The 21,009-nt window shown below is 51.0% G+C and overlaps 2 protein-coding genes across 3 annotated transcripts in view; one reads left to right on the top strand and one right to left on the bottom strand.

Moving 5' to 3' along the window:
- Positions 1-4,719, top strand: part of TMEM163 (transmembrane protein 163) — a 246,713-nt gene extending 241,994 nt beyond the window's left edge. Inside the window, exons 7-8 of the mRNA XM_043573266.1 lie at positions 2,293-2,434; positions 3,705-4,719. Coding sequence (XP_043429201.1) covers positions 2,293-2,434; positions 3,705-3,765 — 203 coding nt within the window. The 3' untranslated portion in view covers positions 3,766-4,719. The remainder of the gene's footprint in view (positions 1-2,292; positions 2,435-3,704) is intronic.
- Positions 4,720-5,683: 964 nt separating this feature from the next.
- Positions 5,684-21,009, bottom strand: part of MGAT5 (alpha-1,6-mannosylglycoprotein 6-beta-N-acetylglucosaminyltransferase) — a 341,991-nt gene continuing 326,665 nt past the window's right edge. For both annotated transcript variants that reach the window (XM_043573265.1, XM_043573264.1), the window contains exons 17-18: positions 17,414-17,571; positions 5,684-11,822 (exon numbers count right to left, since the gene is read on the bottom strand). In XM_043573265.1, the coding sequence (XP_043429200.1) occupies positions 11,624-11,822; positions 17,414-17,571 (357 nt within the window). In that variant the 3' untranslated portion in view covers positions 5,684-11,623. The remainder of the gene's footprint in view (positions 11,823-17,413; positions 17,572-21,009) is intronic.

Raw genomic sequence — 21,009 nt, 5'->3', positions numbered from 1 at the left:
AACAGCACAAATGAGAAGGTACAAGAGGAGGGATGGGTACGGAGGAATCACTTTCAGGCACTGAGAGTTCAGGCTGGGAAGGAGGCAGCATGAGACACCCCAGAAAGAGGGGTACAGGCTGACGGTGATGAGTCTAGAGGCTCTGGGGGATGCCAGGGTTAGCTGATCCAGGTGTTAGTGTGGTTGGAGCACAACGCACTGGGAGGTCCGTGTGTGTGATGGGGGAGAGGTGGCTGGGGTTGCTCATGTCAGCCTTGCAGAGTTTGGATGCTATTCAGAATTGGGCAGCTTTTCGATTGGAGGCCTTCAGCTGCTATGTGGGGAGGAGGGAAGCAGGGAAGATGCTGAAAGGCTATTGCAGGGGTGCAAAGGGCAGGTGCACAGGGGTGGTGAGAGGTAGACTTTGGGAGGTAACAGCTGGAAAGAATCACTTGACTGGTCAGACTTGATATTTTGGGTATGAGCGATGTTAAGGACGGGGTCCTAGATTTTTGGACTAGGTGGATGGTGGCACCATATACAGAGAAGGTAGCAAGAGGGCCAGGTGTTTGGGTGCAAAAATTGAGATTTTCGCTTCAACCATATTCAGTTGGAGATGCTTTGGGGTGAGTTTCCAGCTCAGCAGAAGGTCAGAACAAAGAGAGCATGTGGGGAAGACACTGGCAGAGGAGGGGTTCCCACAACTGCACCGGGGAAAGGGGCGCCCCCAGGGGAGAGGAGAAGGATCCAGCAGCAGGATGGGGAAGGAATGGGCGGAGGGCAGAGAGGAGAGCCAGCCCTGTGAAGCAGAGCACAGGTTATGATCCCTGGCAGGTGGCAGCCTGGTCACTGATGACCTCGCCACGGTGGAGCCGGAGGAGGAAGGGTGACTGGAGCAGGAGCCGTGGCAGGGAGACAGCTCTTCCAGGAGTTGTGTGAAGGGCAGAAGAGCTGAGGTTGTGGTGGAGGTGGCATGGGATTCAGGAAGGAGTCTGAGAAGGGGGATGTGAGGTTTCTCCCAGGAAGGATGCTTCAGGAGCAGGGACAGAGATGAAGTTGGCTCTATGCAGGGACAGCAGCTGCGGACAGTGGGTGGTGGGTTGGTGTTGGGAAAATGATGTAGTGTTGTCTGGACCAACGTGCTCTAAGCAGTCCATGGTCATGGCAGCAGCAGAGAGCTGGAGTGGGGAGAAGGCAGACTTGAGAGAGGGAGGGTCCCATGCAGTGACCATCATTCCTTGCCCGCTAGGTCCAGCTGTTCCCATCACTGGGGAGTGGCCTGCCCAAGTCCACTCCCTGGGTCCTGAGAAAGGGGTTGGATGTAGGCGTTGCTCAGCTCCTCTCTCCCTTGCTCTTTATCTAGAACCTCTCTCCACATGTATGGCCCCCTGTGTATGCACATGAGGTGGTTCAGTCCCGATCTTCGTGCTTGAACCTGATGCCAACGCTTTTGAGTTGAGCAGGTGGAGCTGCCCCAGACACGCAGGGGCGCCTGTTGTGGGGGAGGTGCGTGGGCCTAGAGCTTCTCTCGGGGTTACTGTCAGGCTGAGACAGGTGTGACCCCCGGCGGCCACTCCAAGCTGTTCATTCCCATGTGGCTTTTGAAAATTCACAGGTCAAATGAAGTGGGGATCAAATGAGGCACCATCTGTGAAAGGAGACTCTGGTCAGTATCTGTTAGCGCCAGTTCTGTTTTGATTGCCATCTCTGCAACCCTGTCACAAATTCTAGACTTTGCATTTCCTTTCTTGGAGAGTGAAAATCCCCAGCTGATGTGAGGCTCTGGAGGGAAAGGACATGGGTTCAGGTAGAGTCCCAGCCCTGCCTTTCTCAATCTGTGTAACCTTCGGTCAAGGGGTTGAACCTCACTCTGTTCAGCTCAGCTTTCTCGCTGGTTAAGTGGGATAAAAATATGACTTGATACGATGCATAAGATTCCAGGTTGGTCTTTGGTCCAGCAGACATTTGAGCCACCAAGGATTTGAGTGTCTCCTGTGTGCAGATGCTGTCTTGGACCCTACAAGTTCAACAGGGATAGAAGCCCCTGCTCCTCCTGAGGTCTGCATTCTCATGTGTGGGACAGTGACGACAAACGTGTCACATGGGCCTCGGCGCCTGGTGGGGCTTGGACACTTGCCAAAGCACCATGTGGGTGTCTGAGGTGGTGGCTGTCACTCTCGAGTGCTTCTGGGCAACGTTCCTTGCGGCACATGCTCCGGGATGTGGAGGCATGCCTGGCCTTTGGGTGGTTTCATTGGTGGCTAAGAAAGTTTACTTGGCACTGCTGTCAGCCTCTCTTTGCTGTCTCTCCAGGGTTTAACTCCCTCGTGGGTGGCGTGATGGGCTTCTCCATCCTTCTGAGCGCGGAGGTGTTCAAGCATAACGCGGCCGTCTGGTACCTGGACGGCAGCATAGGTGTCCTCATCGGCCTCACCATATTTGCCTATGGGGTCAAGTAAGTTCTCCTTTTGTCTTTGCTTTCCCAGTGGCCAGGAGTGCCATATTTTTCACTCCTGACAGTCACCCCTTGCACCTGTGACACTCCTGAGCCTGGGAGAGATTAGGTGACTGGAAAAGCCCCCAGCAGGGGTCAGAGGTTTTTGTGGCTGGCACAGAAAGGAGCCAAGGGCTTTTAGGAGTTAAAGCCTACGCCACTTGTCAGAGGCTTACTTCTATCTGTGGTCTTGACAGCTTGCTCCATGGTCTTCCTCTTCATGCTTGAGGATGTGTGTCCTTCCCTTTCTGTGTAATGACACACTGGGTAAGCACCTCCTGCTGCCTGCTTCTGTGGAATGCTCAGGGGGCAGGGCCCAGCAGCACCACCCAGACAGACCCCACCTAAGGAAACTTTTTACAAAAGGGACTTGTCAGTGCAAAAGGACCACTTGTGAGGATAAACCCACCATAAGTCCTCTCATTGAAGAAATGCTGCCCAGCCATCACTGACTCGGTGTTCACATATCCGGGCTAGAGCCGGGCTTTGAGAGAATGGTTTCTAAAAGGTGTTGTGTTTCTAATTGTTGACACACTTCTCCCGTGAGGATAGCTATAATAAAGATGGGCTGTAAGCATTGGCCAAGATGAGGAGACACTAGAGCATCACCCATTGCTGGTTTCAATGTCAAACAGGAGTCGTTCCCGCAAATGTTCAGCATCGGAGTTCCGACTTCTTGCTGTCTACTCTGGAGCCATGAAAACACACAGCCACGCAGTGACTTGCACATCAACCATCACAGCAAAGTTATCGATAGTAGGCACAACCCAAAAGTCTGAGTGGATGAGTATGGTAGAGCCGCACGGTATTCCTCAGCCTCAGAAAGAACGAAGTATTGCCCCATGCCAAAACATGGAGGAACCTCAAAGACATGGTGTAAGCAGCCAGTCACAGAAGGCCACGTTATGTGATCACGTATGTGATTCCACACATACGAAATGTCCAGAATAGGCCCAAGCGTAAAGACCAAGAGTACATGAGCAGGTTCCAGAGGAGGGGACCACTGGGGCCTGACTGCAGGGGCGCTGGGGCGATAGAAATGTTCTGGAATTCGACAGTGGCTAATTAGGGTTTGTGCAATCTATGAATATACCAAAACACACTGAATTGCTTATAAAAAGGTTGAATGTTACTGTATGTGATTTATAGCTTTAAAAAAGCCTTCTGTTTGCTTCCCCAAGTGCTTAAGCTCCAGGGCTGTTGGGGTGACCTGCGTGTTTGCTTTTTGCAGACTCCTCATTGACATGGTGCCCAGGGTGAGGCAGACCCGCCACTACGAGATGTTTGAGTGACAGCGGCCAGCGGGGCCAGAGCGGGCTGCTCGGCATCCGCAGGAAGACAGTCAAGAGGACCAGGTTTCCACGCAGGCAGATGGTGCCAATATTTAACTGAACGTCCAGTTACTTTTTAGGAGGTTTTTGTGTTCCTGGGAACAAGGTCTGCCCAGCTGGTCGGTCCACACCGCTCCCCCTTGCTCCACTGCCCCTGTCAAATATGTTAGGACAACACGCACAGGGGTGAGGACAGGCTTCCCCACCTCCAGCGAGAACTGACCTTTTTTACTTCCTGGAGTAAAAATGTTTTTGTGGGTAGGATACAATCTCTACATGGCAGAAAGCTCCTCTGTGGTGCTTGAAGCCTGATCTGGATAGCACCTGCCCAGACCCACCTCCACTTCCAGACTCTCGTATCTCCTGGCAGATTTTAAGGGAAGACCGTACCTTCTGTCCTTCACCCCTTTACATACCCAGAACCATCAGTATAGATCACTTCCTAATTTCTATCAAGGTATTTCATTAGTTTCATACTGTTTTAACTAATCCCCAATCTAAACAGAGTTCAAAAGGAGACCATTCTATTTTTAAAAGTACTTAGTGATACACGTATGAGCTTTGCATGGTTGAACTAAGCACATGACCCTTTCTTGTACATTCAGAACCTGAACATACATGTAAAAACAGGATCCATTTTTGAGAGATGTGAAACTACAGTTTATTTGTAATAAATAATTATATAATCTATCCATTTATGCATATATCTATATGCTGTGTTAAGTGGTAATGGTACATTACAGTCTGTTAGAGATGGCTTGCCCCTCTGTAAGGAACAAGATGTTCTCCGTTGATGTAACGTTAGGTATAGATTCTGTAAAAATGTTCCCCCGACACACAACATTCTGTACCTCTGGCACTGCAGCTTGTCCAAGCAACAGTGTCTGACCAATAAAGACCTTTACCTGTTTTGTATGGTACGGGGAGGTTATCTTGGAGCGTCACCATGTTGGGTAGGTACTCCGGTGTGAAGGATGATGTGGAAGGAGTCACTTGTGCCTGGGGGTGGTGAGTGGGGAGACCCCGAAAGACAGTCCTAATGGGCTCTGCAGACCTTGTGAGGTAGGGTGGTTGCACATGCATGTGGGCGTGCCTGGGACTGCCGGGTTCTGCTCCCCAGCCCTCACCCCTGCCCGCCATGCCCCATCTCCCATGGGGCTGTCTCAGGCCGGCTGAGGGGAGGTGGTTCGTTCTGAGGGGTCACTGACCTTGAGTCAATCTGACGCTTCCCGCGTAGCTTCCTTCCTCCAACAGCATTTTGAGGAGGTTCTATGGGATGTTAAAATGTCACATGGGAAAAAGGGTCGACTGTATGAGTGGGTCTGGGAAATGCAAGATTCGATAGGTTTCTTTTTTGCACGTTTTCTCGCTGTAGCTCATCTACATTGTGGAGGCTCAGGGAGGGGAAACTATGATGTAGTACCCCCCCAAACTTAAGCATTCAAGTTTTTGCTGGCACTTTTGGGGACCTGAGTCCCATAGATGCATGATGAGAACTGCATGGTATCTGCGTTCCGAGCAGTAGCCAGGAATACCGCTGGCTGCAGAAAGGCTGGCCGTGACCTTTGTTGTTTCCAGGGCATCTCAAAAAGAAAACAAAGCCCATGAATCCTCTTGCCAATTCCGTTCCCTTGTAGGTGAATGTAAAGCAGGGGGCGTGCTCTGACATCAGTATTGGGGGATGTGATAGAACACTCCATAGTAAAACCCTTCCCTCCCCACCCCTTAAACATACCTTCTCATTAGCATTTTCCACAGGGTGTTTGTAGATGGTGGGATGTCCTCAGTGGATGCTGGCACTGGAGGACACAGCTGGATTTGTTCCATCGGTGACCCTGCACCCCCCCCCCCACCGACCCCCAAAAACCACTGCCACCTGTCACACAACAAAAGTTTATTGAAAAATAAAGTTCTCCCTAGTTTTCTCTACAACAGTGGAAAACAAAGCAGTGTTCTCTATGCCAGTACAGTACACTTGGACAGCAACACCTTATTTGTAGAATCCTGCACTACGTCACCCCAGAAGTGAACAGTAGAAAATGGTACCAGGAGCTGTTTGGGGACACAGACGCAAATGGCCGTTAGCTTAAGGACGTCAAGGTTATGACAGCAACTACAGTAGAAGGGGTATCACCATCTCCTTTGGCATCGATTATCCTGCTCTTGTCCTGTTAATACTTGGGCATGACAGCAAAATGCTTCCCAGATCTGTCCCACCTTGGCATTGGAGGAGGTGGTGGACTCTAAGTTCCCATCCTCCGGTGCCAGCAAAGCTTTCAAGGCCCGTGGCACTGCCCGAGTGCCCGCTACCACCCCTGCCACCCCCCCCCCCAGACATGGGCCCCCCACCACAGGAGCACACAGCTGCCCTTTGCTGTGCCTCAACAGGGAGGGTGGGAATGGTCCTAAGGCGCCAAAGAATCTGGGGTAAAGGGAACGATGCTTTTAAGAAGGTAAATTCCAATCTTATACCCAAAGATGTACAGGACTGCTGATTCAGTAAAGCATCCAAAGGAACCTAGAAAAACCCTACACTCCAGCAAATTCCTCCATATTCCCAATTGCAGTCTATCCAGAATAGTGTCAAGAAAGACAAAATTCTAATAAATCAAGGAAGAAAGAGACTAAAAACCCAATAAAACAAAAAGCAAACTGACAGAGGTGTATTGGGAAAACACCATTGAAACGCAGTAGCCCTCAGGAGTGATTCTAACCCCCCCTCCCCCACCACCCCTTCACGCCCCATGACTCCATTTTTGGTCAGTCTTGGGGGTCCCCAGGCTGAGCTGGCCTGGAGGGGAGGTGAGTCTTCTCGGGGACTGGGGCCAGAACAAACACATGGCAGCTAACCAGCCCAGGGTCTGATCCCTGTGGGTTGGACTGTGGAGGAGCCACCCTGGCTGGTAGGGAACAGCAAAGGGACTTCCTGGGGGATGAGGAAGTGTTCAATTGGTCATTCCTTTCTCCGTAAATAACAACACAGAAAGTCTTTATTATTTCATTTCAGAGGAATGTAGTTAAGCTTGATTTAAGGGGTAGATCCTGTTAGAGAACTTATTTTTAATTTCTAGCTCAAAAAGTTCTGCAGAGAAGAACCCTGGAATGGTCCAGAAGACACCAGAGGGGTGAAGTCCAGCATGTGGGTCACCCTTCTCATCTCCAGTTTACACATTCCTACAGCCTAGTTTCATCTGGGGCTGAAGTCAGGCATATTTGCAAATCAGTCAGTGCATTCAGTAACATTTCAACCAGCAGGACGGGCACGCAAGGGGCTTGGATAACCTATACCAGTAATTCCTACCATATTCCATCAACTGGGAATAGTATTTTCCTGTAGGTATTAGTTCCTTATTTCTCAAATTTTATGAAATGCTAATAATAACAATACTTAACATTTACGAGGGCTTACTACGTGCCAGACACTGCTAAACACTGAATCTTCACAAAAACCCTAGGTGCTACAAAAGCTAGGGTAATTTTTTTCTGCCTCTGAGACTGTACAGCTAATTTGGCCTTTTGCTATAAAAACTTGAGTTTCCGGTTTTTGTTGAAGCCAACAAGAATGAAAGGAACTCACCCTCGGCTTTAGGAAATTCCCACCTTCCTAAAGAAGTCTGGATCTACTTATGTCCATCCATCTCTTGCCCTTGGGGGGCGCGCTGCAGCCCTACGGGATGGATGGGATTAGAACGAAGCCAATATGGAAAATAAAATACTTTCAAATAAATAAAGCAATCCAGGCTTGGAACAGTAACACAACAGAGCCTGTCGTTAACAAAATAGACTTTTTTTTTTTTTAAATCAAGGATTTGGGGGTCATGGAAGAGGCTAGTACTATCCCAATTATATACACAATCTAGGTAAACCATCTTGGAGAAATGGGGTGGCCTCCCTCAGTCTGGTCTAAAAAGCACAAACACACCTGTACATAGCATACGGTTTCATCACCTTTACTAAACCCTGTGTTCCCTAAGGAAACAAAAAGGGTGCCTATTCTTTTCCCTTTATGATGATCAGAAAAAGTGTTTTGGGGCTAGTGCTGCTCATGAACTCAGACCTCACCCAGGGCATGGCTGGCAGGCAGCACGGGCCCACTAGCACACTGGCAACCAGCTGTCCTCGGAGCCAAAGACCCGGAGCGGCCAGGGAGGCACAGACTGGTCTGGAGGAAGCCAGTCCTTCTCCTGAGGGTTCCTGTGGCCTCGTACGGGTGTGTGGGCATTTATGCTGTGGCCCAGGGGGCTTGGAGGGCATTTCCGGAGCCCAGCCTGCGCATCTGCAGTGATACAAGGATGTGTCTTCTAAGCTGGAGGAGTCTGTGATCTTCCTTAAATGGTACCCAGATTCTAAAAACCCATCCCAAAGAAAAGTGAAAAGGCACATCAAAAGTGAAAACAATAAATATCAAAGAAACAGATTCCTAATATTTCGAAACATAGAGCAAACACACACACAAAAAGCCAACTAAAGCAGTGACAAAATCCCAATCCAGGCAAAAATGCAAAAAGTATCTCCATTTGTACATGTGCAAATCAAACTATATACATGAGATACATGAGGTGTTTACTGGCATTAAAGTAAGTGTGTTTCCCCTTTCAGGAGTTTTACTTCTCAAAGTGTTTATGTTTCAAAGGAAAGCTTTCTCTCTTTTAATAAATTAGATAAATTTCCCTCATTTTTTTTTTTTTAAGAATTTAGGATAACATTGCGGGGGGGGGGGGCGGGGGGGGGGAGCAGGAAGCCAAATTTCACTTAGAAAAAAAACATACAAAAACTTACAGACCAGGCAAGGTGTGCCTAGGACACAGGAAGACACTGATCCTGACTTGGGATTTCTGTCCCTGTGGAAATCATCAATTAAAAATGGGTTTAGGGTTCTGTTCAGTTTGGCAGTAGCAGAACCACCAAAGGCTCCCAGCTCCTACTCTGAGAAGCACCCTTCTCTCCCAGGGCAGCCAGGGACCGTGCCCCTTTCACACAGTGCAGATGGAGATGCCCTCTCCAATTTCCTCCTGTGGGTCACAGACCAGACTTGGGCCACGCTTCTGGTGGCCTGGGAGCTGCTGTACATTTGGGTGTTGCCGCCTCTGTTCATAAAGCCCTGGACAGCTGGGGTGTGGGTTTGCCCGGGAAGCAGCAGCTCCCCACCTGCAGAACTCTTCTTACTTCCGGCCACTACTGGGCTGGGGGGTGGGCAGCTGGGATCTTCAAGTGCAGGAAATAAAGTGCTCTGCTGGACTGCTTGACCTGAGTCCTGATACAGAGGAGAGGAATAGGGAGGCAGAGAGGCCCTGAGCTCAGCAAACGGGACAGCCATAAATCCATAAATCCCTGCAGCCTTTGGAATACCATGCAGGCACAGCATCTTTCTGGGAATGTTGCCTTCCAACTTCCTTGTTTTCTGAGTCCCTGTGCTTATTTAAACAGCTCTGCAAAATGGGTTAATCTGGCTGAGCTAGAGAAATCGGTCTCAGCCCATAGGCTCCCCCTGCTGGTCCAATGCCTGCATGATATCTTCACTTTTGGAAGCTCCCACAAAAGCCCAGGAGAGGGCGGCACTGGCCCAGGAATTGCAGCCCTGGGAACTCAAGAAATTCCTACAACCTGGGGTGAAACCAAGAGACCCATTCCTAGGGAAGAGCTGCTCCTAACAACACAGAAGGCCATTGCTTCTCTCACAGCAGGCATTGCCCTTGCAAAACTTCAGGAACACACACACACGTATGCACGCACACTCACAGACACACAGACACACAGACACACACAAACACACACACACACACACTCACACCCTATAACCAAGACTCCCTTTGGACTTATACCCTTGCTGCTGGGCCCAGGTAGAGGCTGTTCTCTGCTAGTTCCTGAGGGGCCCCTGCACCGATGCTCAGGGCAGAGGTCTCCCTATCAGAAGTTTGTCACACGTGCTCGGGCCACCTGAGAGGTGGGGAAGACCCTGGCTGCTCCGCCTCACCCCCTTCACTCTCTGGGATCAGAGGTACAATTCAGACCCACTGATAGACTAAGAAAAGAAAGGCTGGCTGTGCATTTGATATTACTTCTGCACTAGGGAAGAATCGAGAAGCAGGCACAATCTAACTTCCGCTACCTAAAGGCTCCACCTGCCGTGTGATCCTCGTGATTTAGCTCACTTCCTGAAGGCCCACCCAGCCATCGGCCCTGCCGAACAGTTCTGTCTGACCGAGGCTGGGCTGGCTGTCTCAGATGGCAGGGAGTGGGCTAGGAAGCACAGGACTGCTGTGGGAGGTGGGGAGCACGGTGCTAGGTGACCCAGGCACTCAAAACCACCAGTGAGGGCTAGATGGATGACACCACAGCTCATAACTGGGATGTTCTGTAAGAGGGAGAAAAGGACTCATTGTTATCAGCATGGAGATGCCAGGGGCTTCACAGGAAACACACACACTTCTAGCCGGAGCACTGAAACAGTGCTGGGTGGGGGCGGGGAACTCACACCAAGGCAGAGACTGGGGACTCCAGGGTTTGGAAGGGGCATCCAATGACTGACGGGGCCAACCTGCCAACTCAGAATATGCCCCTCAGAATAGTCACGCCTTGAGGAAGAGCCAGCATTAGACTCCAACCCCATGCAAGACACACACACCCACACCCAAGGGTGAGCAGCCAGCACTGCCCACCACATTCGTCCTGGCCTGCCCTATTCCCCTGGCCAACATCAGGTCCACTGAGAGCCTCATTTCTGGGACGTCGGTGACATGAGACATGAGAAGGACTAGACACAAGTGCATGTGTCTGGAGCACAGCTGTGGTGGTGGAACTGGTTCTCAGGGGCCAGCTTCACGGGTGTCCACACCCCAGCTCAGATAAGCCTCTTTAGGGGTAAATAAGCATGACCTTTAGTCCCCCTTTTGTACTTTCCTCCTTCCAGTGGCATTTAAGGGAGGGTAGATTTACCACAAAGTAGCAAATGTCAATTCCTCAGTCCTGTTCTTTCTTTCCCAAAAGAGATCCTCATCAGAAATTAGGGCCAAGGGGTGTGTGTGTGTGTGTGTGTGTGTGTGTGTGTGAGATGGGCAAGTGGGAGGGTCAAGGAAAGGAGCTCTCACTGCAAAGCAGCCCCATCTTTGGTCCCTGGCTGGGCTCTCAGAACAACACAGGCACGTCCCCGCACCCAGGAGGTGCACGTCTTCTAGCTGCCATCTGTCAAGCACACACAAGATTTTCTTTTGTTCTGCCACCATCCACTTTGAGGAGCCAGATCCCCGCAGCTGCCCTCAAGCGAGCCACCAGCCCCACAGTGCACCCTGTCTCCCTCCTGCTTCCTTCCGGAAGCAGATGGGAATAATAATACAGTGAAGGTGGACAGTAAACAGTGGGAAATCAAAGAAACAAGACATGTGATCAATCCCTCTTTGCCCTCCCCTGTTCCCCCTCCCACCCACCCAAATAAATAAGTTAATGGGTTTAGGAATGTTCCCGTATCAAGTTCTTTCCGACAAGCTCCATTCCTCCTCTGGTTCTGTTTTAAATGCATCTTGAGACTCTCCTTCTACCTTGGAGCAGCCTCATAGACACAATCTCCTCAAGAAATAAAAAATGAAGTTGTGCCAGCGAGAAGCCAGGCTCCCCACTTGACATCTGCTCTTGTTTCACTCTGGGGAAAACTCTGCCATGGTGCTCTGACCGCAGAAGGAGCAATACCAAATTGAAACCTTCCACCATCAAGTTCAGGCTCTGGCAAGAGTCCCTGAATGATGTCTGCCCCCTGGCCCTGCCCCGATGGTGTTGGGGCCACCGTTTCCCCAGCAGAGTGCGTGTGGGGCCGAGTCAGTGGCCGCTATAGACAGTCTTTACAGAGAGCCACCTGGCCCTTGATGAAGTCCCGGCAGGGGCAGACCCTCTGGTGCCTGGGGTGGGCGCCCGCACAGCTGAACAGCAGGAGGTCACCTTGAAACACACAGTGCTTGTTCTTGGGGTCGAAGGAGGGCACCAAGATGTCCTTGGCCAGCTCTGAGCTTTGGCAGATCACCTCATATCTGGAGAGGAAGAGAAAGGCATGAGGGTTGGAGATGCGGGCACTGTCCTAGTCATTGGCACCTCCATCCCACTTCAGGTGTGGGGAGCATGCTTGGTTCATCTGCTGTAGAAAGGACAGGGTAGCCACCCTCTGACCTAGCAATTCCCCCACCACTAGGAATCCAGGCTGGACAAAGGTGTATGTGTGTGTGTGTGTGTGTGTGTGTGAATGTGTATTCAAGGCTACTTACAGAAGCACTGTCTGTAGTGTAACCTGAGGAAGGTTAAGTAACAGAATGAGATGGAGACTGGGATCAGCTTGTGCTTAATAAGGTAAGAGGGCTACACCCTAAAGCCTTAACAATGGTTACTTCAGAGGAGTGAGACTGGGGCAAAGATGGACATTATTTAATTATTTCCAAAAATGATGTTTAATGTTTTATTGATGGTTTAAAAAAATTCATGGGACATGGCCTTAGTCTCCCACTGGAGGGCAATCAGATGGTCTCCCAGGGGAGGGTGCTGTCCCAGGGCATCAATTCACTGGACCTCCACAGTCACCTTGGTGTGTGGCAATAGCAGCCTCCCTCCCGCTCACTTCCTGAGACATGAGCGCCTGAGGCTTCTGGACATGTGGAGCATGAGTCCGAATCCAAGCCCTGACTGCAAACCCTTGTGGCTTTGCTTCCTCGGGTTGGGGATAACCAACCGTGTTGGCCTGTTACCTCAAAGAAGAGCTGCATCCTTTTTCTTCTGGCCTGAGGTACACCGGTCCCACCCACACGGTCTCCCCTTGAACAAGGAGTCCTCGGCAGGTGCCCAGCACCGTGTCCTATATGCCAGGTGGGGACTAGTTCAGAGAAGAAAGTATAGGGGGGCCAGACAGATCTGAGTATGAGTCCTGAATTTATCCCTTATGAGCTGTGAGACCATGGAGAAATGACCAAGCCTCTCTGTGTAGAGGGGGGACAAATAATCCTTAACTCACAGGGGAGATGCAGAAATTAAATTAGTGCTTCCAGAGCACTGGGCAGAGGGTAGCTCTGGGTTAAGTATTTTATAAACAGCAGCCGTTATCATTACTACAACCACCGCCACTGTCACCATGATCACCCTGGCCTGGCAGACACTGGCTCTGTCACCTGCCTCCCTTGCCGGAGGGTGTGAATTTACACACAGGCCAACCATCTCTGTTCTGCTTTGTTCACATAAATCTTGATTCTTGCTGACAAGATGGGGACCCAGATGGGGCACTCTAGGCTTCCTGCTGCCTCTGGGAAGCTTCCAAATGTCAGGGGAAAAGCATCGTACTCACTGTTATTCCTGCCCCCTCTCGTCTTCCTCCAGCCGATAAACTGTCCGGCCCGCGCCTGCCCTTGCCAATGTGAACTGGGCAATTCCCAGCACGTCTGCTGGGGCTTCTGAAGAGTTCTCTGGGCCTGCCTGCCTGGTCCCTGGTGCTCAGGAGGGCTTCACCCACTGTCATGTTGTTCCTGTAGTCACCAGGGAGCTCTGTGACTTCTCTAAATGCCCTAACACCTCTGGTCTTGGTGTGCCAGCTGGGGGGTGTGGGTGCCCAGACAGTGATGGCACAGACAGGAAGTGGGGATTTATGGATTTCCTTGAGAAAAAGGGAGTCAGAGATTTGGGGCTATCAGGTCCTTCTCACAGGACCCCTCCACTGGCCTACACACAGAAAGGGTTCTCCAAAACTCAACTGTGCATTAGAAATGTCCAGATGGAATGTAGCTTTAGAATACAGATTTATGCTTAGGTTATTTCTTTATTTAGGTGAATTCTAGCAGCTGCTAAGTCTTAGCTCCAGCCATCTGCCTAGTAGATGCTGACCCGAGTTGGAAATCTCTACAACCAGTCTGAGACCCCACGGGAGGGGTATAATTGGGAGAAGCCATGAAGAAAGCCTCCTGGCTCCTGCCCCCGGTCACCTAACTCAGACCCTAGGCACATCCTCCTGGGATGTGAGCACACATGTGTGCCTGTCTGTGAACACATCTCAGCTGAGGCTGCAGCAGAAGCGGCCTGCCTGGGGATGGGATCCAAATACCATCACACAATGCTCAAGCAGCTGGTATTCCCCAGAACTCCATGTGACCTGCCACGAGGCAGCTCCCTGAGGGTTCGGCTAATATGGGGCCCCACACACTTGTGGATGCCATCCAACCGCCTGGCCCCCAGGGAGCTTTCCCTTCTATTAGCATGTAGGCCCCTGTCCCACAGCACTGGGCAGGCAGGAAGAGCACTCCACCATCCTTGCTGAATTAGTTGCTAGAGTGCATCTGGAAACCAGCCTCCACACCCCAGCAGTCCTCACTCCTCACCGGTGGATCCCCTGCCTTTTCAGAGCATGTGTGTTGTTTCAGTTTCCCTGTTCCTGTGATGTCTGTCTGTCTCCGTCTCTGTCTCTGTCTCTCTCTCACACACACACACACACTCCCTCTCTCTCGCGCTCTCTCTCTCACTCAGAGACCCTTAGCACACTGTTTCCTCTCTGTAGGACCCTGTGGTGATGACCTCTCCCCAAATGGCCTCTTACAGGATGGCAGTGGGATTCTGAGGCCCATCAGCTCTTGCTTTACATTTTATAGCTCTTGGCCAAGAATAAAAAGGCAAAGCCCCAACTTTGGGGATAGAAACAACCCATTCCTCCTGACATACAGACACACACAGGGTGAAGGGATGCAAACAGGGTCCCATCTGCTGGTCTCTTCCCCGCTCCTGAGTTCCTCCCCTCTGTCACCCCCCTCCCCCTGCCTATTCCAACCCTGAATCCACCAAGTCCCCCAAACTCACTTGTGAACACTCGGACTCAGGCACCAAAATAGGTAGCAAACTTACAAATGAGGTGTCACATGAACACATGCTCCTGTTTATGGAACTGAGGTCCTCCCTACAGGGCCACACCAGCATGGACTTTGGTTCTAGCTGGGGCCTCTGCCTCTGGACCCCCGCCCCTGGTCTGTCTGTGTCAGGTCAGGCCACACCTGAATCATGCATGTTCTGTGCACAAGACTTTGTGGTCGCCTCTCCAGCACTTACGACAGGCTCTGCATGAACAGGAGCTCCAGCATCAGCTCTCTGATTCCCCCTGATTCAGGACAAGAGCACAGGACATTCCAAAGGCCTTGATCTATGTGATATGAGGATAGATGGACCTTCAAGGTCACGGACACCCAAAGACTAAAAGGAGATTACACTCAGACCAGGCCCCAAGTTGGAGAAGAAAAAGTAGCATGGGCTTGTGGGAGCCACTCATTGCTAATCGGGCATGAATATGGATGAGCCAGGATTGTGTCATAGTGAGGAGGTACTCAATAGACCACCAGATAGCTGGGGTTCTACAACATTATTGGTATTTACAAGTGCAGGAACAAGGTATTCAATAGGGCTCTTACATTCAGAGAATTTCAGGCAGCTTTATTGCAAAATTAGCATTCACTGCAGCCTCCTTGGGAGAAAACCCACGTAGCTATGATGGGGTTTGGGAGAGGGTTGTTAAGCAATCACATGGCACAGGGCCTGGCCATGGGACAGCCCCACAAGGCCTTCCACTCTAATGGGCTCTGCATGGTATGGGGAGGTGCAGAGGAAGGCTGGGGAGGCGACTGGTTTTCTGGTCTCAGCGTGGCAGCCTCAAGCCTGCTCCACTGCCCAAGGCTCTTTGGATGAAGGGGCTGTTCTGCTCTGTCTTGGGCACCAGCTACACATTATCTCACCCTCACACAGGATACCCCCATTTTACAGGTAAGAAAATGGGTGGAGCAGAGGAAATTAACCCATTGGCTCTCCTTCCTGTCCCTCCACTGGATCTAGACCTTTGTCCCAGAGACAGGCCTGCTGTGTGGGGCTCTGTCCTATCTGAACCAGGTCGTGATCATCATACATAGGTGGGAGCCCGGATTCCTGCCTGGCAGGGAATCAAGGACCATGCAGTAGAGGAGTCTCACTTGGGTTCCATTCCCAGGATGCAGCTCCTTATGTTTCCTCTTCCAGAGGTGGAGACAAGGAATGTACACGGACAGCTCTGTATGCACACTCCCTAGTCTATCCCCAGTGAAACCACACTTCCAATATAACCAGAGAGAGATACTCAGGGTTCTCAAAAAGCAACCCTGCTACAGAAGTTATCTGCAAAAGGAGCCAATAGGAAGCCCCTCCTGGAACCCGAGAATTCAGGATATGTACTTTGGAAATGGAAGCTTCTAGTACCATGAGTCTTTCCTTAAATATCAGACCACCACCCCCCCCCCCCCCCCCCCCGTCACAAAGTTTCACTGGTCGTGGAGTAGGGTGCTACATTGCCTCTCTTCTGGCATTTGTTTTGATAGTGGAATCAAGGTAGCCTCTGAACTCAGCCTTCACATAAAAAGAATGGTAAAAAAAAAAAATAGCATGCTCCACATCCTTGCTTGAGAGCTTTCTTGCAGGTGAGATGCTACAGGCCAAACTCTCTAAGAAGGGTTTTATACCACATTTGAGAATAAGAAGACATACACATAGGACCAGGCCAGCTCAGACCTCTGTGCACAGACAACCACAGTGGCCAACCGCTGTAATAGGGCAGGAAGCCAGAATGGGAGACAGGCAAGCTATGGGCAGCGAGTGCACTATTCCTGAAACATCCTGCTCGAGACTGGACAGTACCACTGGATGGTACCACGGCTCTCCTCAGTACCTAGGGTTGGGACATAGCAAGTCTCTTAAGGAAAAGTGCTTAATCAGGGCAACTAAGGGGGGAGGGGGAGTGGCTAGGTAATTAAGTAATATGTGGCCCAGGGTGGGTGTAATAGAAATTGGGAGCACAGATTTAGCACGGACAGAGGTCATGACTCAGAGGCCAGAAGAATCCTCATGTAGAAATTTGGGATCTGCAAATGCCAAAATCAAAATGCCAAGCAAAGGGAAATGAATGGGATCACTAAAAGTAATGCAGGCAAGAGGAGAAAAAACTCAAGCGATACAGAAGGCCTCTTCTGGGCACAGCTCTGGCCTGTGCTGCACCCGCCTCCCTGCCAAGGGGCTGGGAAGTCAGGCCTGCTCAGGCCCCTGTAATGTACAGAATTCCAAGGGTGTTGCAATCAAGTGCAAAAGGGGATGGGAGCCACAGCAGGGGAAGGTGGCAAGGGATGTGCCGTGGGCAGTTCTAAGCCAGCTCCTTACGCTGATTTTTCATTCCTCTCGGGCTCCACGCTTCAGCATGGACCATGACCTGCCACCTGCACGGATCAAGCTCTGCAGACCTGGCTTCTGCCAGGGGAGCCCAGGGGCAGGACCCTCCATGTTTGTGGTTCTGCGCCCATCTCCATTCCCACAGATCTTGGGTGTAACATGAGCCAAATGAACACATCCCACAATATCCAATTCCAAACACCGTGTTATTTATGCAAATACAACACCCCCATATGGATTCCAAATATATCAGCATGCCAGGTGATCTCATCTAACACCAGAACTGCTGGCCTAACGTTCTGTGGGGCAGGGCGGGGAGGGGGACCATGCTGCCACCTGCTCCCCAAACCCTGTCCCTCTCGGCACAATGGCAGCCCGGAGGTGAGCTGGAGTCTGGGCTGGCCCTCCCCACCCCTGCACTTACTTCAGCATGTCTTTGTCCTTGTTGAGATGCTGGAAGAAGGAAGGTTCGCAGATGAGCTGGTTCTCCTGGCACACCTGTTTGCAGGACTGTCCGGGCTCGGCGAGCTTCACCTGCAGGGCACTGAGGGGCGGCCACATCACCTGCCCATGGCAGAAATCCTAAAATGACAATGAAACCATCAGTCCAGGGACCAAGGACTCAGGTGGGGATGCCTGTCACACCAAGCTGCCCACACAAGGTGAAGCATCCCGCCGAGAGAGCAGCGAAGGCCAGGAGGTGGGAGCCACACACACTTGGGTTGCAACCGGGCTCAGCTGGAACACATCCTTGGGCCAGGTCTTTACCTCTCTCTACCCACCAGCTGCCTCAGCCACAAAAGGGGACAACAGTATCTCCCACGCAGGGCTTGAGGATGAATGGCAGCACAAGGCATGTGCACAGCATCATGCCTGCCAGTAGCTGCTGTTAATCCTCATCGTTCCCATCCATCCACCATGAGAAGTCACTGCCCCTGAAGGTCTACCTCTGGGCCCACCTTCACCAGCTGTTCTGTTCTGGCTCTGATTGCCAAGGCTTTGACCGTGTCTACCTAATTTGGCAGTTACCTCGTATGAGTGCTAGTTCAGACTTCATGAAGCAAGGGAGTGTGCAGGTGTGGCTGAGAGAGCCTACTGTGGGGCCACGGCCTTGGTGGAGCTCAGGGCTCGTTAGGTGACAATAATGATAACGGGGCACTAATGTCACAGCTAGAGAAATAGAAGACGTAGGATAGGATGTGAAGGGACCTGCCCCCCCAACTCCCTCCCCTCTGGCCCCCTCTCCCCCCACAGAGAGGCACCTGCAGCATAGAAGCTACAGCGGGTATGCAGAATAAGGCAGGGCCAGTCATTCTGGGATCTAGAGGGAGTGCAGGAATCCAGCGTGTCCCAGGAAGTCACAGTGTGGGTAGAGGGATGTGACGTGGGTGGGAGGGCCACTGTGTGGCATGATCGGGCGCCCTGGGTGACGAGCAGACCAGGAGGAGCTGGAGAAAGGGCTGATGAGGAGCAGGAAGCTCTCTGTGACCTGGAACCCCAGGCTTGCACTTGGGCTGTGCCGAGACAACCCTGAACAGGTACCAGTGGTGGGAACTCATGCACGTCTGGCTCCCAGAGCTTGCTTGGCTTGCACAGTGTGGTTGGAAACCTTGGGAAACTGCGGAGTCCCTGGGCTGTCCAGGCTGCAGAAGGTGGCGTCTGGGCAGGACACCTGAGCAGCCACGTGTGCTTAACTTGTTCTTGGGGCAGACTAGCTCTCGGGAGTACTCAGAGGGGTTCAGGACCCTGGGCTCTGAATTCCACTGATAGGAATGCACCCTACAGACATACGGGGACACATGGGGTTCAAAGAAACCCACACAGGGTATCACAGCGGCACTGCCAGAGTAGAAGCAAAAGACTACAGCTAACTATTTAAACACAAACTATACTCCAAAATGCAACAGATTCCTATGTCCTGACATGCAGACCTCTTCAGGACATACTGAGGGCTGAAAGAATCAGGGTGAAGGCTGGTATACAGGGTGTCTCCATTTGTGTCAAGCAGTGGGGGAGGAGCTGGAAAGGTTCTTCCAAACACGCATCAGCTCCTTACAAGAATCTGTCTGGTGTGGATGGTGCTGAGAAGGGAACTAAGTAACATGGTCTGGAGTGGTAAGGAAATTTACTTTTCAGTGTACGTCCTCCTGGAATATTTTGTGTCCTCATGTTTCCTTTCCTTGCTCTGTGTACATGAGCTGATTTGTAATCTCAGGACCCTGGGCTCCCAGAACTTGCACCAGCAGAGGAAATGTTTCATACCCGCCCTGGCCCCTGGGCTGGTCACTTGGAGCATTGCAGGCAGGGCCTGCCACTGTCCTGTCCCTTATGAAGTGGGTGCAGCCCCAGGGAGTGGGCCGGAGCTACACCCAGGAGGGCCCTTTTGTACTGCTTGCATTTTTTTTTAAGTTTGGGCTTGTACGACTTTTAGTGAGCCAAAGAAAACAGAAAAGAGCAAAGGGGACACTCCCCAGGCCCTGCAGGCAGCCAGTTCTGAGGGTACATCCTGACTCATTAGGAAAGTGAAGATGATGACACTGAGACTTCTTAAGGCTCCTGCTTCTCTTTGCCTCCTCCCTGAAAGATGTGATACTGTTACATGGTGAGAAAGTTGACTGGCAGGTAGTGAGTAGTCAGTGCTGGGTTCTGTTCTAGTTTCCTCAAATCAGTGACGCAGACCCTAACAAGTAGGGCAAACCCACTGTGGCCCTCCATATCACACAATTCTATCATGAGGGGACTGGACTGCTCGAGGCTGAGTGAGTTTGGTGGCTAACGAAGACAAATCCTTTACTGCGTGTGGTTGAGACACCTTGAACACCGACTCACATCAGCTGACGACAGAAGATTCCAGAGAGCCTAACAATGCAGAGATGACAGAAATACACTGGATTGTTTAGAGATATTAGGATCCAGGCTAACCTGCTGAAAGTGATGCATGGTGGGAGGGGGAGCAGAGTGTCTGGGCTTACCACAGACAGAGCAGTAAGCAGACCCTACTTGACTCCTCAGATTCATGATGATCTTGAACACAATCCATGTGCCTGCTAAGCCATGGGCAGCACAATAACTGGGTGACTGCACAGACCCATGGCACCCCACAGAAGATCACTGTTCACTGGTGGCTGTCCCTCCCTTCCCGGGAGCATATGGAAATTCACTGGCTGGCCTTTGGTACTCTGTCCATCCCATGAAGATGGCTGTCACCAAACAGGAAGAAGGAAAGCACGTGATGATCACTGGAGTTACTGGTCAGCACTGAGTAGGTGCACAGATATTTGGAAAATGTTAAGTGTTGCTTTTTGGCTCCTTTTCTGGCTCACTAATGCAAGCAACTTTGCTTATGATTCTTTACAAGCCATCTTAGAACTTCTACAGCCTTTAAATATTATAATAAAGAGATTTTAAATCCAACACCAAAGCCTGCTGTGTGACTAGACAGGATGGACAAACACACAGGAAATCAAATCAGATTATACTGTCTATACTAGGAGCCAAGTGAGAATTTTTCTTTGCTTCCAGAATTTAGCTTGGCCCAACCCTGGATTAGGCTGGGGAACTGGAAACCCAAGAGAGCTAATGGCTCAAATTCTGGCTTTTATACCTTGTAAGAAAACACAGAATGTCTTTTCTCAGATGACACCTACAGGCAGTTAGAGCGGAGGGTAGTATCTCTACACTTGTTGAGTCTGGTGGACTCTTTTTTTTCTTTTTTAAAGTTATTTATTTATTTTGAGAGAGAGAGAAAGAGCGCAAGCAGGGGAGAGGCAGAGACAGATGGCGAGAGAGAGAGAGAAAGAGAGAGAGAGAGAGAGAGAGAGAGAGAATCCCAAGTAGGCTCCACATTGCCAATGCAGAGCCGGATGTGGGGCCTAAACCCATGAACTGTGTGAGACCTGAGCAGAAATCAAGAGCTGGACACTTAGCTGACTGAGCCGCCTACGCATCCCCGAATCTGGTAGACTCTTACGACACTGTTTCTCATTAATTCTCAGCCTTGTGAAGAATGTGAAGCAGTCC

This window comes from Prionailurus bengalensis, chromosome C1 (genome assembly GCF_016509475.1).
Source record: "Prionailurus bengalensis isolate Pbe53 chromosome C1, Fcat_Pben_1.1_paternal_pri, whole genome shotgun sequence".
Classification (NCBI taxonomy): Eukaryota; Metazoa; Chordata; class Mammalia; order Carnivora; family Felidae; genus Prionailurus; species Prionailurus bengalensis.
Note: the sequence above shows the minus strand (reverse complement) of the source record. Positions and strands in the feature narration are given on the sequence as shown.